A 13229-nucleotide genomic window follows, 5' to 3' on the forward strand; every position below is an offset into this window, starting at 1 on the left:
AGGTTGCTGCTGGGGTGTTTCTCATCTGTGAGTCTGGTACTGAGCTGAGGCAGCTCTTCCTAAGCTATCTCAGCTCACCTCAGAAATGAAGCTTTGCTTCCAGGGTACTAATTCAAAACGCATTTTCATTCTAAATCAGTTTATTCAATCCCTCAGCAATATCAAGTTATATCAGTGTTCCTGAAGCCTTATGCTTTCATGACTGCCCTGAGAAGCTCAGGCTGATCTCTTAAAAGCCTCAAAGTATTGCTATTTATTATTTCAAAAAGCACCCATCTAATCTTGTTCTTCCTGTCTGCCATTTAGATGTTGTTTTTCATCCTTGTTCAGGTGATCTGGTGTCTAAATGCATTGTCTAACGCAGTGTCTGGCTTTCAACATAATTTTCTTTCTTTTTCACACTTTTCTTCTTCCTGTGTCTCCCTCTATTGGATTTTGCTGCATCAACCGAATGGGAACTTGGGTCATGATTTCCCAAGTTTGCCTCCACCACCTGTTGTATGACTGAGTTACGCCCTCAGATTTAACATCAGCTCTTTCTGTTAAAACACACTTTGCTTTGAGCAGCTATGCAAGGACATCCTGCATCTTATGTTATTTCCATTATTTTTGGTAGAAGTATTTTGCATGCACCATATTTGTTGAAAATATAATCATAGCACCTGGGACTAGAAGCTTATCTGGCAGCTCATGGTCTCCATTTCTCAGAGAGAAGCAACCATTCTCAGCTGACCTCAACTCACAACAGCTCCCACTTGATCTTACCTCCTCTAATGGCTTTACTAGAATTACTCATTTTTGTAGCAATATAATCAGATTTAGTACATACACATGAAAACTTTGTCTCCTGCTACTAACCCTAAAGTAAACTATTAGACTGAAAACCTAGTTTAGAATAAAACTGCAGATACTTTGGGAAAAAAAGTCTGTTTCAGCATTCAAACTGGTATTTTAAATTTTTGTCAATTTGGCAACTCATTTATTGAAAGAAAATGTTTTGAAACACTGATTTTGATATTTTAATTACTCCAGGAATGATTTTCAGGGGAAATAATACAAAAATCATAAATAAAATAATTCTTTTCATTTTAGTTCTCATTCATTTTATATATTTAGGTATATATTAATACCATAACTGAATTCAGACTTTATAAAATTATTTAATAAAATACTGGTTTTTCAGGTCATTAACAAGTGATGTGGATTTTCTTCTTCTTTTAGAATACTTTTCCCAGCACTTGGGAGAGTATGAAAATGTTCTGTCTGTCTTGGAAGACTTAAACTTAACCATACTGAAGGCAATGGACAAAACGAAGAAAGTAAGTAAAACCCAAAATTTTCTTTATATTGTATATTTTGTTTATTTGAACATGTATCCAGTATTTTTTGTATTTAAGTAGAAGTTCTTGCAAATATACATGTTTGCATCAAAAGTCCAGTAGGACAAGGCTTGCCAGAATGGTTCAGTCTCAAAGCTGGAAAGCTCTGTCTGCAAAGTATTACAGTTTGGATATAATCAATATTGTCTTAGTAAATGATCTGAAAAATGTTCTTCCGATTGTGGTACCAAGAGGTATTGTGGTGCCAAATGTGGGTATTATCAGCATATCAACATGTGGAAACAGTCTGAATTTGAAAAAATAATTGTGGTGGGTTGACCCTGGCTGGATGATCACTCCCCTCCTCCACCAGACAGGGGACAGAAAATATGATAAAGGCTCGTACATTGTGATAAGGACAGGGAGATCACTCAGCAATTACAGTCACAGGCAACACAGATTCAACTTGGGGAAAATTAATTTAATTTATTACCAATCAAATCAAAGTAGGATAGTAAGAAATAAAGCCAAATCATAAAAGCACTTTCCTCCCACCCCTCCCTTCTTCCCAGGCTTAGCTTCACTCCTGATTTCTCTCCCTCCTGCCTCCAGCAGTGCAGGGGACAGGGAATGGGGCTGGGGTCAGTCCCTCACACGCTGTCCCTGCTGCTCCTGCCCCCTCAGGGGGTGGCTCCTTACACTGTCCTGCTCCAGCCTGGGGTCCCTCCTGCTGGGTACCGTCCTTCAGGTGCAGCCGGCTCCAGCGTGGGTCCCCCGCGGGGTCACAGCCCGGCCAGCAGCCCTGCCCCAGCCTGGGCTCCTCTCCCCATGGGGCCACAGGCCCTGCTAGGAGCTGCTCCAGCGCGGGCTGCCCGTGGGGTCACAGCCTCCTTTGGGCACCCACCTTCTCCAGCATGGGGTCCTCCATGGGCTGCAGGTCGATATCTGCTCCACCATGGACCTCCAGGGGCTGCAGCGGCACAGCCTGCCTCACCGTGGGCTTCACCATGGGCTGCAGGGGAACCTCTGCTCCGGCTCCTGGAGCACCCCCTGCCCCTCCTGCACTGACCTGGGTGTCTGCAGGGCTGTTGCTCTCAATCTCACTCCACTCTCTGGCTGCAAGGGCTGTTGCACAGCAACTTTTCCCCTTCTTAAATACATTATCCCAGAGGCACTATCGCTATCACTGATGGGCTCAGCCTTGGCCAGTGGTGGATCCATCTTGGAGCCGGCTGGCATTGGCTCTGTTGGACATCGGAGGAGCTTCTGGTAGTGCCTCACAGAAGCCACCCCTGTAGCCCCCTGCTACCAAAACCTTGCCATGCAAACCCACCACAATTTCCCACCAAGAGCAACTAGAGTTTGGCTGGGCTATGGACTCCTAGACTTAAGTGAAGATCAACCATATTGTCCCCATCACTCCAAAATATCTCCATGTCTAGATATTTTTAACCCAACAGACCGGCAGATAACTGACTCCTGCGAGGTAATTGCAGCATAATTTCTGCGTACTTTGTTGCCCTCTGTGGTCTGAAAGTGGGGTGAAGTCCACCCCAGCTTTCTTGAACTAAGCTTTTCTGTAGTCTGCCAGCCCTGCGCTATCTGAAAGTGAGAATACTGAGACGTCTATGGGAGAAAACATTCCCGGTGCCTCAGCAGGTTCAAGAAACTTTGAAACCAGACTTCCTTGGACCATTCTGGGGCCGGATCCCAGCAGCCTAACCAAACTAAATAGCACCTGGAAAGACAGGAAGCCCTTAAGGGTGTAGGAGTGGTTCATGCGCTGTTGCTTTACGGGAAGGTGCTGAGCTAAAAATGCAGAGAGACAGATACAGCAAGGAGCATCTTTCAGCAGGTAAAAGGCTGAGTTGCGTTTGCAAGCAACACCTTAATACAAAAAGCATCTTACTGGAGGATGCTAGGGGAGCTACAGTCCTTCTGTTTTGGTCTTTTGTTACTGGTCTTTTGTGTTTTAACCTTAAACAAGGAAGGGGAACGCATATCTGAAGATTTTTAGAGGGATTTGTGGCATTTGATATTTGATCATTTCTCTCCTTGGGATGGAGAGAGTCTGCATGAGTTACTTATACAGTAGTGTAAGGACAGATTAATCATTGGTGTCAGTTGTTGTTATTGTACCTGCCAGGCTGATATTTTCCTGATCAAAGTACAAGCTGGGATAGTTCTGTTTATCTTGTTTCTACTTCATCTTTATATGCAGGAAGCATTAACAATTAAAGACACAGCAAAACTTTACAAATGCATTGGAAGGCTTGTTTGTTTAAGCCTATTTTTTTCTGACTTTTTTTTTATATTAAAACACAGAAGCGTATTTAAATAAATATTTAATCTTTTTTATTACCCAAATAGACAACATTTTCAGCGAGCTGCATTTTTATTATTGTCTGTAGCTTGCAGTCACACATAAATACATTTAAACTTTGCAACCCAGAGCACAGTAATAAATTCTGTCATTGAATAATGACATAGATAAAAATAGACTAGTTTTTTTAAGGTGCTTGACATCTCCATTCTATTGACGTGTGAATACTGGAAATCAGAAACTTACAGACTAAAGAACACGTCTGAAGTTATCAGGCCATAAAGCTGCAATTTGTCAGCTATTCAGTAAGAACGAGTTTTGCTCTATCATTTTTATTTCTGGTATTGCCATAGTTTATTGCAAATGCAACCTGCTGCTGGTGGTGAACTATTCTGTACTCAGTAAACTAGCAAAAGCTTGTTTAATCACCAAACATGTAATTTTCATGTGAAGCGAAGCTGAAAATATAGAAGTATTCAGGGGTTTAAACAGGCATCTAGTGGTATTTTAGAAAACCTGGGGTATTTGAGGATGGCCAAGATGTCTGCACAGGCCTGACAAATAGCACGCAGGACCTTTAGGAGACGTGGGAGCAGAATGAGACCTCCTTCTAGGGCAGCAGCTGGAAACCAGCTGGGTTTCTGTAGAGCACCAGACTCCAGTTTAGGTACTTGAATAACTCTGAGGTCTCTGAAGGGTTTTTCCCAGAGGAGCTGTCTCACAGAGGAAGAACTGATGATGGCTTACCCTGGCCTGACAGTGCCTTTTTTATCAAAGCCATAACACCCATTTGAAGTTCCATTTTCTTTCTTTCACCAGCTGAAGAGCACTCCCCTCTCCTCCTGTCTCCTGCCTTCCCTTTTACCAACTGCATGGTGTCATTTTACGGCCAGGATGTACCCTCATGTGTCCCCACTGTCACTGTCACCTGCACCATGAAGGCTGGCAGCAGAGGCTTGCAGGGAAGCAGGGACCATTTTGGATTGTTTTAACCCCCCCGCTGCTCCAGAGGGCAGTTTATACTGCAGTGTTGGTGACAGTCTAACCACAGCTGGCTGGTGGCCAAGCGACCATGCCAGGGGGATTTCAGGGTGGGACATGCTCCCTGCTCCGTGATTTCAGTGACTGCTGGCTTGAGCCTCACCTGACCTGTTAAGTCTGTCATGGATCTGACAATAGTCTTGACACACAGAGCACCAGCTCTTCAGTCACTGGAGTGACAGCTGAAGTTCAGACTGTCTGCACTGGCACAATGATGAAGTGGTGGGAACTGGGAATCCCTGAGCGAGCACCTGAGCCCAGCAGAGATGCTTCCTCAGTGTGGTTTCTTTTTCACTGCAGATGCAGAGTTTGTGTGGCACCCATGGAGGCCACCCTGTCAGCTGCCTCAGAAGTGACTTAAGGCCACTATACCTGTTGTAAAAGTAATCCAACCTCCAGCAGCAAAAAGCTTCGTATCTACACTGCTTCTTAGGTTATATTGTTTATATGTATTAGATCGTACATTTTAATTTCAAAAGGAAATAGTGCAATAGATTTTTTAAGTAAACTGAAACTGTCTTTTATAGCTAAGAGTGCTTATAAGACAAAATCTTCATCCAGTGAGTAAGACTAGAGCTTCACCCTGTATAATTTTATATCTGACGTGGAAATCCTGTAACTATAAAGCAACAGCAACCTCCTGGATGGATTCGGGCAGGACTATTGTACAGCTACTAGAAAGCATTTATGAACAGCAAAATGAAATATTAAAATCTAAAGTAAAGGGAACATCAAAATAACCAAGGACTGTCAGCACAGTAGAAAATTGTTTAAACAAATCTCGGAGATTCTCCCCTCAATGTGTTTTTCTGTCTCATCATCCTTATTTCATTGTTCTCATTCCATTTCTTTACATCTCTTATTCCTCACAAGTACAGCAAACCCTTTTTTCCATAGATAAAAGCCAGGCTTAGGATGGAAATGAAAAGCCTAAGTTTAGGATGAAAATGAAAGATAATTTTCACTCAACAGAGCAATCAAGTTCTGGAATAGTCTTCCAAGCATTTGGGGGCAAACTGCTTTTTACATGTTGCTTGCAAAAACCTAGAAAGGGGAATGTGTAATGCGCAACAGCAAGATGCTGGATTCAGTGACTGGGACAGCATGTGTCAGTCAGTTCTTTGCTCCTATGAAATCATTCATTTCTGTGCTTTGCTCAAAAAACCCCAAAGCTAAGTGAAGTTAATGCAGCTCGTTATTACTGGGAAACCTCTTGAATAGTCTAAAAATAGGAGCTGATCTAATTAAAAAGATTATAGGAGCTGAAAGAGTAACACAGGGACATGCAATTTAGTTACTGATGGTGCATTTACAATAATTATGTAAATTAATGCACTCTGTGAGGTAGATACCCATTATAAACCAGAATACCTAGATCTTTTTAATAGCCCATTTGAGTAGTAGTAACAGCAGCAATTATGCAAATTATATTGCAAAACAAAATAACTGGGGAAAAGCTAGATAAGCATATGTCAACAATAGAGTTCCACAACTAACATGTGTTTGAGCAAAAAAGAAGTTTCAAGATCTTTTTTTTGTTTTCACAAAATCCATGTTAAATTTTCTGACACCAGTTTTTGCATGTGATTAGAATTTATTAACAATTTTCACAGAATCAAGTCTTGTTCTCTTTGAAATAGCAATTTTTACAAATGCACCTTTCACAGTATGAACGTAATGAGTAGCTTGTGTGCAAGAGTAACGTAAGGCAGGTATTACTCAGTTTATCCTGATTATTAATTTTCATGCATTGGCTTTGAATTTACTTAATTTGTTCCTTTATGTTTATCACTACGTTTTTTTCAGTTCAGTGTCAAACAAAAATCATAGAATCACAGAAATATTCAGGTTGGAAAAGACTTCTCAAGATCAAACCCAACTATAAATCTGACACTCCCAAGTCCACAACTGAATCATGTCCCTAAGTGCCACATCTACATGTTTTTTCAATACCTCCAGGGATGGTGTGTCAACACTCCCTGGGCAGCCTGTTCTAATGTTTGACAATGCTCTCAGTGAAGAATTATTTCCTTATATCCAGCCTAAACCTCCCATGGTGTAACTTGAGGCCATTTCCTCTTGTCCTGTCACTTGTTACATGGGCAAAGAGACCATCACCTGCCTGCCTACAGCCTCCTTCAGTGAGCTGCAGAGACCAATAAGGTCCCCCCTGAGCCTCCTCTTGTCCAGCCTGAACACTCCCAACTCCCTCAGCCGCTCCTCACAAGACCTGTGCTCCAGACCCTTCACCAGCCCCGTTGCCCTTCTCTGGACACGCTCCAGCACCTCAACGTCCCTCTTGCAGTGAGGGGCCCAAACCTGAACCCCGCATTCGAGGGGCGGCCTCACCAGTGCCCAGTGCAGGGGGACGATCACCGCCCTGGTCCCGCTGGCCACACAGTTTCTGACACAGGCCAGGACGCTGTGGGCCCCCTTGCCCCCCCGGGCACACTGCTGGCTCATGCCCAGCCGGCCGTCAGCCAGCTCCCCCAGGGCCTTCTCCCCCAGGCAGCTTCCCAGCCGCTCTGCCCCAGCCTGCAGCGCTGCCTGGGGCTGCTGTGACCCGAGGGCAGGGCCCGGCACTGAGCCTGGTTGAACCTCCTACAACTGGGCTCGGCCCATCGGTCCAGCCTGCCCAGATCCCTCTGCAGAGCCTCCTGCCCTCCAGCACAGCAACACTCCCCCCAGCTTGGTGTCACCTGCCAACTCACTGAGGGTGCACTCGATCCCCTCATCGAGATCACTGATGAAGGTATCAAGCAGGACTGGCCCCAGTACTGAGCCCTGGGGGACACCACTGTGACTGGTGACCAACTGGATATAGCTCCATTCACCACCACCCTTTGGGGTCAGCTGTCCAGGTAGTTTTTCACCCAGCAAAGAGTATGCCCATCCAAGCCATGAGCAGCCAGTTTCTCCAGGAGATGCTGTCGGAAATTCTGTCAAAGTCTTTACTAAAATCCAGGTAGGCAACATCCAAAGCCCCTTCCTCATCCACGAAGCAGGTCATCTTGTCATAGAAGATTAGGTTCGTCAAAATACCATAGCCATCTCCCATCTTGATGTTTTTAAGTGGACAAAGTATCCAAATTCCATTGGAAATGAAAGGCCAGAGTAAAGAGTTACTGATTTTATTATTCATTATAAAGAAATAGAAATCTGTTCAGGATGAAGAGCACATAAAGTGCTTGAGCTGCAGTGGTACCATTCAGAACATTTTTTCTTTTGGCCATGGATGACTTGACCTAAATTCCTTGAGGGTTTGGGCTTTTTTTACAATTCCCTAATTTTTTATGAGACAGGCCAGCGGGTGGTTTGAATTGGAGTCTGGATCCTTTTTGTATAAATCCATGTAATCAACTGTTCAGCAGCTCCTTGCTGTAAATGCAGCTGAAGAGAGGAACGCCGGTGATAGTGCGAAGTGTATCATGAGTTGTACCCTACTACAAGGCAGAGAGGACACTATGAATAAAGAGCTATTTTTATCTAGGGACATTATTAAATGAAGTTTTAGAATTTCATTTCATAGGATTTTCTATCTATAAAATTTATTAAAGATTGTGACTTAGTGCAAATGAAGTCAAACACAGATAAATTCAAAAAGCTGCAAGTGATGAATTCTGAGCAGTTGTGCAATTCCAGAGATTCACCCCTTCCCTCTCTTCCTAGATCCTTATCAGAGTAATGAAAACTCTTGGGAACTTCTTTGATCTTTTTTGTGGAAGTCTTGTACCTACTGGGTCAGAAAGAGGCAATGTTCAAAATTTTGCTGGTAGCGGAGATGATGTGTTAAATAGAATTTAAAAAAACAAACAACCAACCCTTAATTAAGTTAATATCCATACCTTTAAACATAAAAATGTGTAGAAATAACTTCACAGCAGAAAAAATAAAATCATTTAACCTAGCCATTCTCCTGCAAATACCTGTGAAACCCACCAACAGCTTTGATGTTTTCCTTGTATCCTTACAGCCTTCTCCCAGGAGCAGTGGCATTACACATATCCTTGCTACCTGCTGAGATAAAACAGTTTCTTGTCTCTAAGCTATGTGGTGCACTTAATAGCAATTAAATAGGAGTTACTTTTTATCTATGCATGAATTTTGTACATAATATTACTGCAATAAGAGTCTATGACTCCTTCAATAATGCCAGTAAAAGAAGAGTGATAGACTCTTCTGTTCCGATACACGCTGTTACAAATGTGCGTCAATATTCTCCTATAATCGCCCATGGGTGCCCATTTTATTTCATTGCTCTTTATGTCAGCACTGCAAGTGTTTAGTAGGATTGTCGCTGTTCCAATTCTCTAGGTAGAATTTAAACATGTAATTTATTCCAAATACAATACTTCAATAAACTTGTAAAGCTTGTGCCGCACTCTAAAACTGAAGTTGAATCTATTTAATAGCTTAGCAGGTAATGCCTTTACTCAGTCTTACAGTGAGGGTGCTGTAAAAGTTGCATTTGTGTGAAGTCAACACAGTGAGCATCTCTGGATCTGGCTTCTGATGAAATTATGATTTTATTCTGACCCTGTTCTGATTCTGTCCTACAGTCTGCAGAATTAGATCTTACGGATTGAAATTGAAAAGCCTTGATTTCTTTTTCATTTTAGTAGTTATTCTGACTTATTTTTTGTCCTCAATTTAAAGTTGTAAACCAGAGTGTTGTTCCACTAATGTAGGATCTAAACACACAGGGCAGGAGACATTCCATAATCAAGGGAAATTTAAATAGATTATTCCTTGCTGAGTTTTACTCGATGATAACTACTTTTCATTTGTCTTGAGGGTATTTTCTATAAGGATAAGCATAAATAATTTTTATAAAATCATTTTCATATGAGATATAAAACAGGAAACAGAAATTGGCAGAGTAATATAACACTAATAACTAACTACTATAATGTTACAAATAAAGTACAATAAAGTTATAAAGTGTTATATAACAAACTACTAGATAGTGAAATAGCAATATAGAGAGGGGGGCAAGGGGACTAGATTTGTTCAACCTGGAGAAAAGGCTGAGTGAGGGAATATGTAAATGTATTATCTAAAGAAGGGTTATACAGAAGACAAAACAACACTGTCTTTTTCAGGGGCACATAGCAAAAGCACAGGAGGTAACAGCTACAGTTTGTGGAAGGGAAAATGCTGACTAGACATTTGGAAAATAACTTTGAGCACAGAGAGTGCAACAGTGGACCAGAGAGAGCGCGTAATCTCCATTCTTGGAGTTATTCCAAACTCAGCACAGTCCCCGTGCAGCCTGAACAAGTTTTGAAGTTGGCCCTGCTCTAAACAGGAGGGTGGACTAGATGACAGCCAGACATCCTTTCCCACTAAGTCTGTGGAGCTCTTGCCCGAGCTCCTACCCATTCTGAGAGATTTCAGAGTTATTTTTTGTCCCAACCAAGATTAGTTTGCTTGCCCCAAGTAAGCAAACACAGGTATCTCCCTCCTTCCCCATCTGAAGGAGCTAGTTTTCTGTTCAGTGGATCAGCATGGTGTCCCGTCACCCCAGGGGAGATCATCAGGGCTGGCCCCAGGGCTCGAGAGGGTCGAGAGAGTTGCTGAACCTGTGGTAGCCCTGAAATGTGGATTCCCTTAGGAGGTACCTAAGATCTGCCTCCTCAGCCTTTCTAAAAGGAGAACCTCTTCTGCAGCTTTTAAGATAGCCGTAAGCCAGTTTTAAAGGCCATGGTGACCTTTTCTGCAGGGAAATCGCTAATCGTGTATTTTCAGTTGCATTAATGGAAACTCCCATCTTAGCTGCTCACAAAGGTCACAGTCATCTCTTGATGAGGAAGATGTGGAAAATTACCCTCATTCACTCACACTCAGTAAAACTAACAAACATAATATGTTAACACAGACTTACTTCATCTGGACTGCCCAAACTGCTGTGCAGTATAATGTATATGCTAATGAATGGTAATTTACAGCTAATGAAATTAAAGAAACGGACCATTTTTCTAGTTTACACACAGATGCTATCAGTGGGTGCCATTATTAATTGGTGTCAGTATACTGACAATACAAATGCTAGGCATGCCAGTTAAGCTGATTCTACCATAGTATAACTATTTAATAAATTTATATACATTTTTTTTAATTCATAATTAACATTTTCTTTCTTCTAGTGTGATCTTTTACCAGTGTGCCTTTAGTAAAATGCAAATGAAGGCACTTTTCTGTAGGAAGTAGCGTGGTGAAACAATAACAAAGCATGGCTGTAATTCCTCATTGCTGAGAGATGGAGTTGAGGTTTAAGTTGAATTGTAACAGACAATCTTTTTTCCTCCGTAACTTAAATTATAATAATGCTGACAATTGTATATGTTGAATACCTTCCTCTAGGATCTTTGAATAATTTTAGAAGGACTGGTAGGAGTAGTTATCTTTCAGTGGGCAGGAGTCAAAGTTGCCCAACGTTGCTGTAAGCTCAGGACTGCTGGCCTCAGAGCCATTACTAAAAGAAAAATACTGAGTAGTCATTTGCCCAGCTGGCTGCATTAAGAAGGTTAAGTAATTCTGCATAGAAGAGTTGTAAACACCAACATTTGGGTAAAATATACATAAGGAAAAAATCTTTGATAATTCCAGACTCCCACAGATTGTTAGCATGCTGCCTGCCTAGCCCATCATTACAAAAAAGCTCTGTGTACCTGATAAGGTAACTCCAAGCCATATTTAAAGATCACAAGGACCTGTTCCACAGGGAAGCCTTTCAATGTAGAACTTATGGAAGAACAGGGCGGGAAGAGAAAAAGACTAAATCCTGGTGCAGTGCACAAACCTGAAGTAGCTCTGATGAAAAAAAAAAAACACCTCAATAACTTTCAGATGCAGGAAAGCATTTCTGAAGAAGCCAAAAGGCAGCAAGCCTCAGACAGTAGCAAGTATTACACAGCTAACGTTTATATGATACCCCCCATCAGCAAGGACCCACCTGAACAGTTTGCAAAATGAAACAGCATTGATGTACTGTTTAAGTTGCAATTCAGCATGCCAGTATCAGATTTACCATGATTATGAGCAGGAAGCTATATGGAGGTATCTGTAGCATTAACTTTTTGGATGCCCAGAATTTTAAAACACTTTGATTATTTTCCTCTTGTGAAGTTGCTTTGGTATTCAAAAACTTACAAGAAATGGTCAGTTCTGTACCGTTTTGTTCACTTACTTCCAAGAGCACTGGCAAAAGCTGAAAAATTAAAATATAACCTGGATTTCTACTCCAGGGTTTTACTTAGCTGCCCATGCTACACAGATTCACACACATTGTTCTAACATGCCACAGAGAATCAAAATTTTTGGAAATTAAGTGATCTTTTTAGGTGCACCAAAGTTTCAAATCAGTTACAATGGAGACAATTTAGAAGGAAAAAAACCCAGCTTTCCTATTGCATACTAAGATTTAGTAATCATAAAGGTTGCCATAAATGTTATTTATAGGACTGATGTGAGTCTCTCAAAAGGTGAGCTACTCAAAAGGTAGACAGCCAATCTCCCATGAGTACCTATTTTAAAAATGTCTAAATAAGAAATTATTTGTCAGAGAGTGGCTCTCACCTGATTAATCTGAAGACAGAAGAAGTAAATATAGATGACCATAAAGCTCCTGAGTATGTAATTAATTTCTGGTAATTTATGGGTAGTTTAACATCTGAGGTTTCTGTAGCAGAAGTCTTCCAACAAGAACTAACAATAACATGCATACATTGTGAATAAATTGCTCTTATTAGAGAGCAAAATCCTTTTAAAGTTATTATCTTAGATCTTCTATTTTATGTTTAGATTTCAAAACATCCCATATTTATGTTCTGATTGCAAACACATACTTGCAAAAATTCTAAGTCAAAAAGGCATTTCAGCTGTAATTCACACTGGGAAGAACAGGGAAGAGCTTAAAAATACCCATATGCATTGCCAAAAATACTCAAATGGGTTCTCGGCTAGAGGAGGCAGCAACACCATTCAAATGGCAAGTTTTCTTTAAAGCTTGGAGATAACAGACCATCTATCTTCAGATGCAGTGACCAGAGAAATCTTATTCAATGCACCTCATATTTTATGAAACCGTTTTAGATGGAATGGTACCCAAAGGCTTCCAAGATCAGCTTAGTGGGTTTTCTGCACACATAAACACTCTAGAGCATCCGAAAAATGGATACCAGCATACTTTCATCCGAGTAGGAGGCAACAAATTAATTCAGACTTTGAGATGGAAGCGCATTTTCCTTCTCTGTTCCTGATGGGAGCTATACACAGCAAGCAGAGGCTGTAGGGGTCTGCTCTATCCTCTCTATTAAATTTATTAACGAGAAAACAACAAAGAGGATGTTTATATTATTGTGTAGGTGACCCCCCTCATACAGCATTACCTGCATGTCACTGGGTTTTGTAGATCTGGGATTGTCAGAAAAGTTACAAGTTGACTCAATCCATGGAAATATGAATCATTGGGCCAGGGAGAGAGCAGGTATAAGAATTTTTCTGAAATTATCTACACAAAATAGGCATAAATATTTTCAAACATG

The 13229-nt window shown here is 41.3% G+C and overlaps 1 protein-coding gene across 2 annotated transcripts in view; it reads left to right on the forward strand.

Moving 5' to 3' along the window:
• Positions 1-13229, forward strand: part of NECAB1 (N-terminal EF-hand calcium binding protein 1) — a 66392-nt gene that overhangs the window by 34072 nt on the left and 19091 nt on the right. For both annotated transcript variants that reach the window (XM_040588758.1, XM_040588759.1), the window contains one exon: positions 1222-1319. In XM_040588758.1, the coding sequence (XP_040444692.1) occupies positions 1222-1319 (98 nt within the window). The remainder of the gene's footprint in view (positions 1-1221; positions 1320-13229) is intronic.

This window comes from Falco naumanni, chromosome 3 (genome assembly GCF_017639655.2).
Source record: "Falco naumanni isolate bFalNau1 chromosome 3, bFalNau1.pat, whole genome shotgun sequence".
Lineage (NCBI taxonomy): Eukaryota > Metazoa > Chordata > Aves > Falconiformes > Falconidae > Falco > Falco naumanni.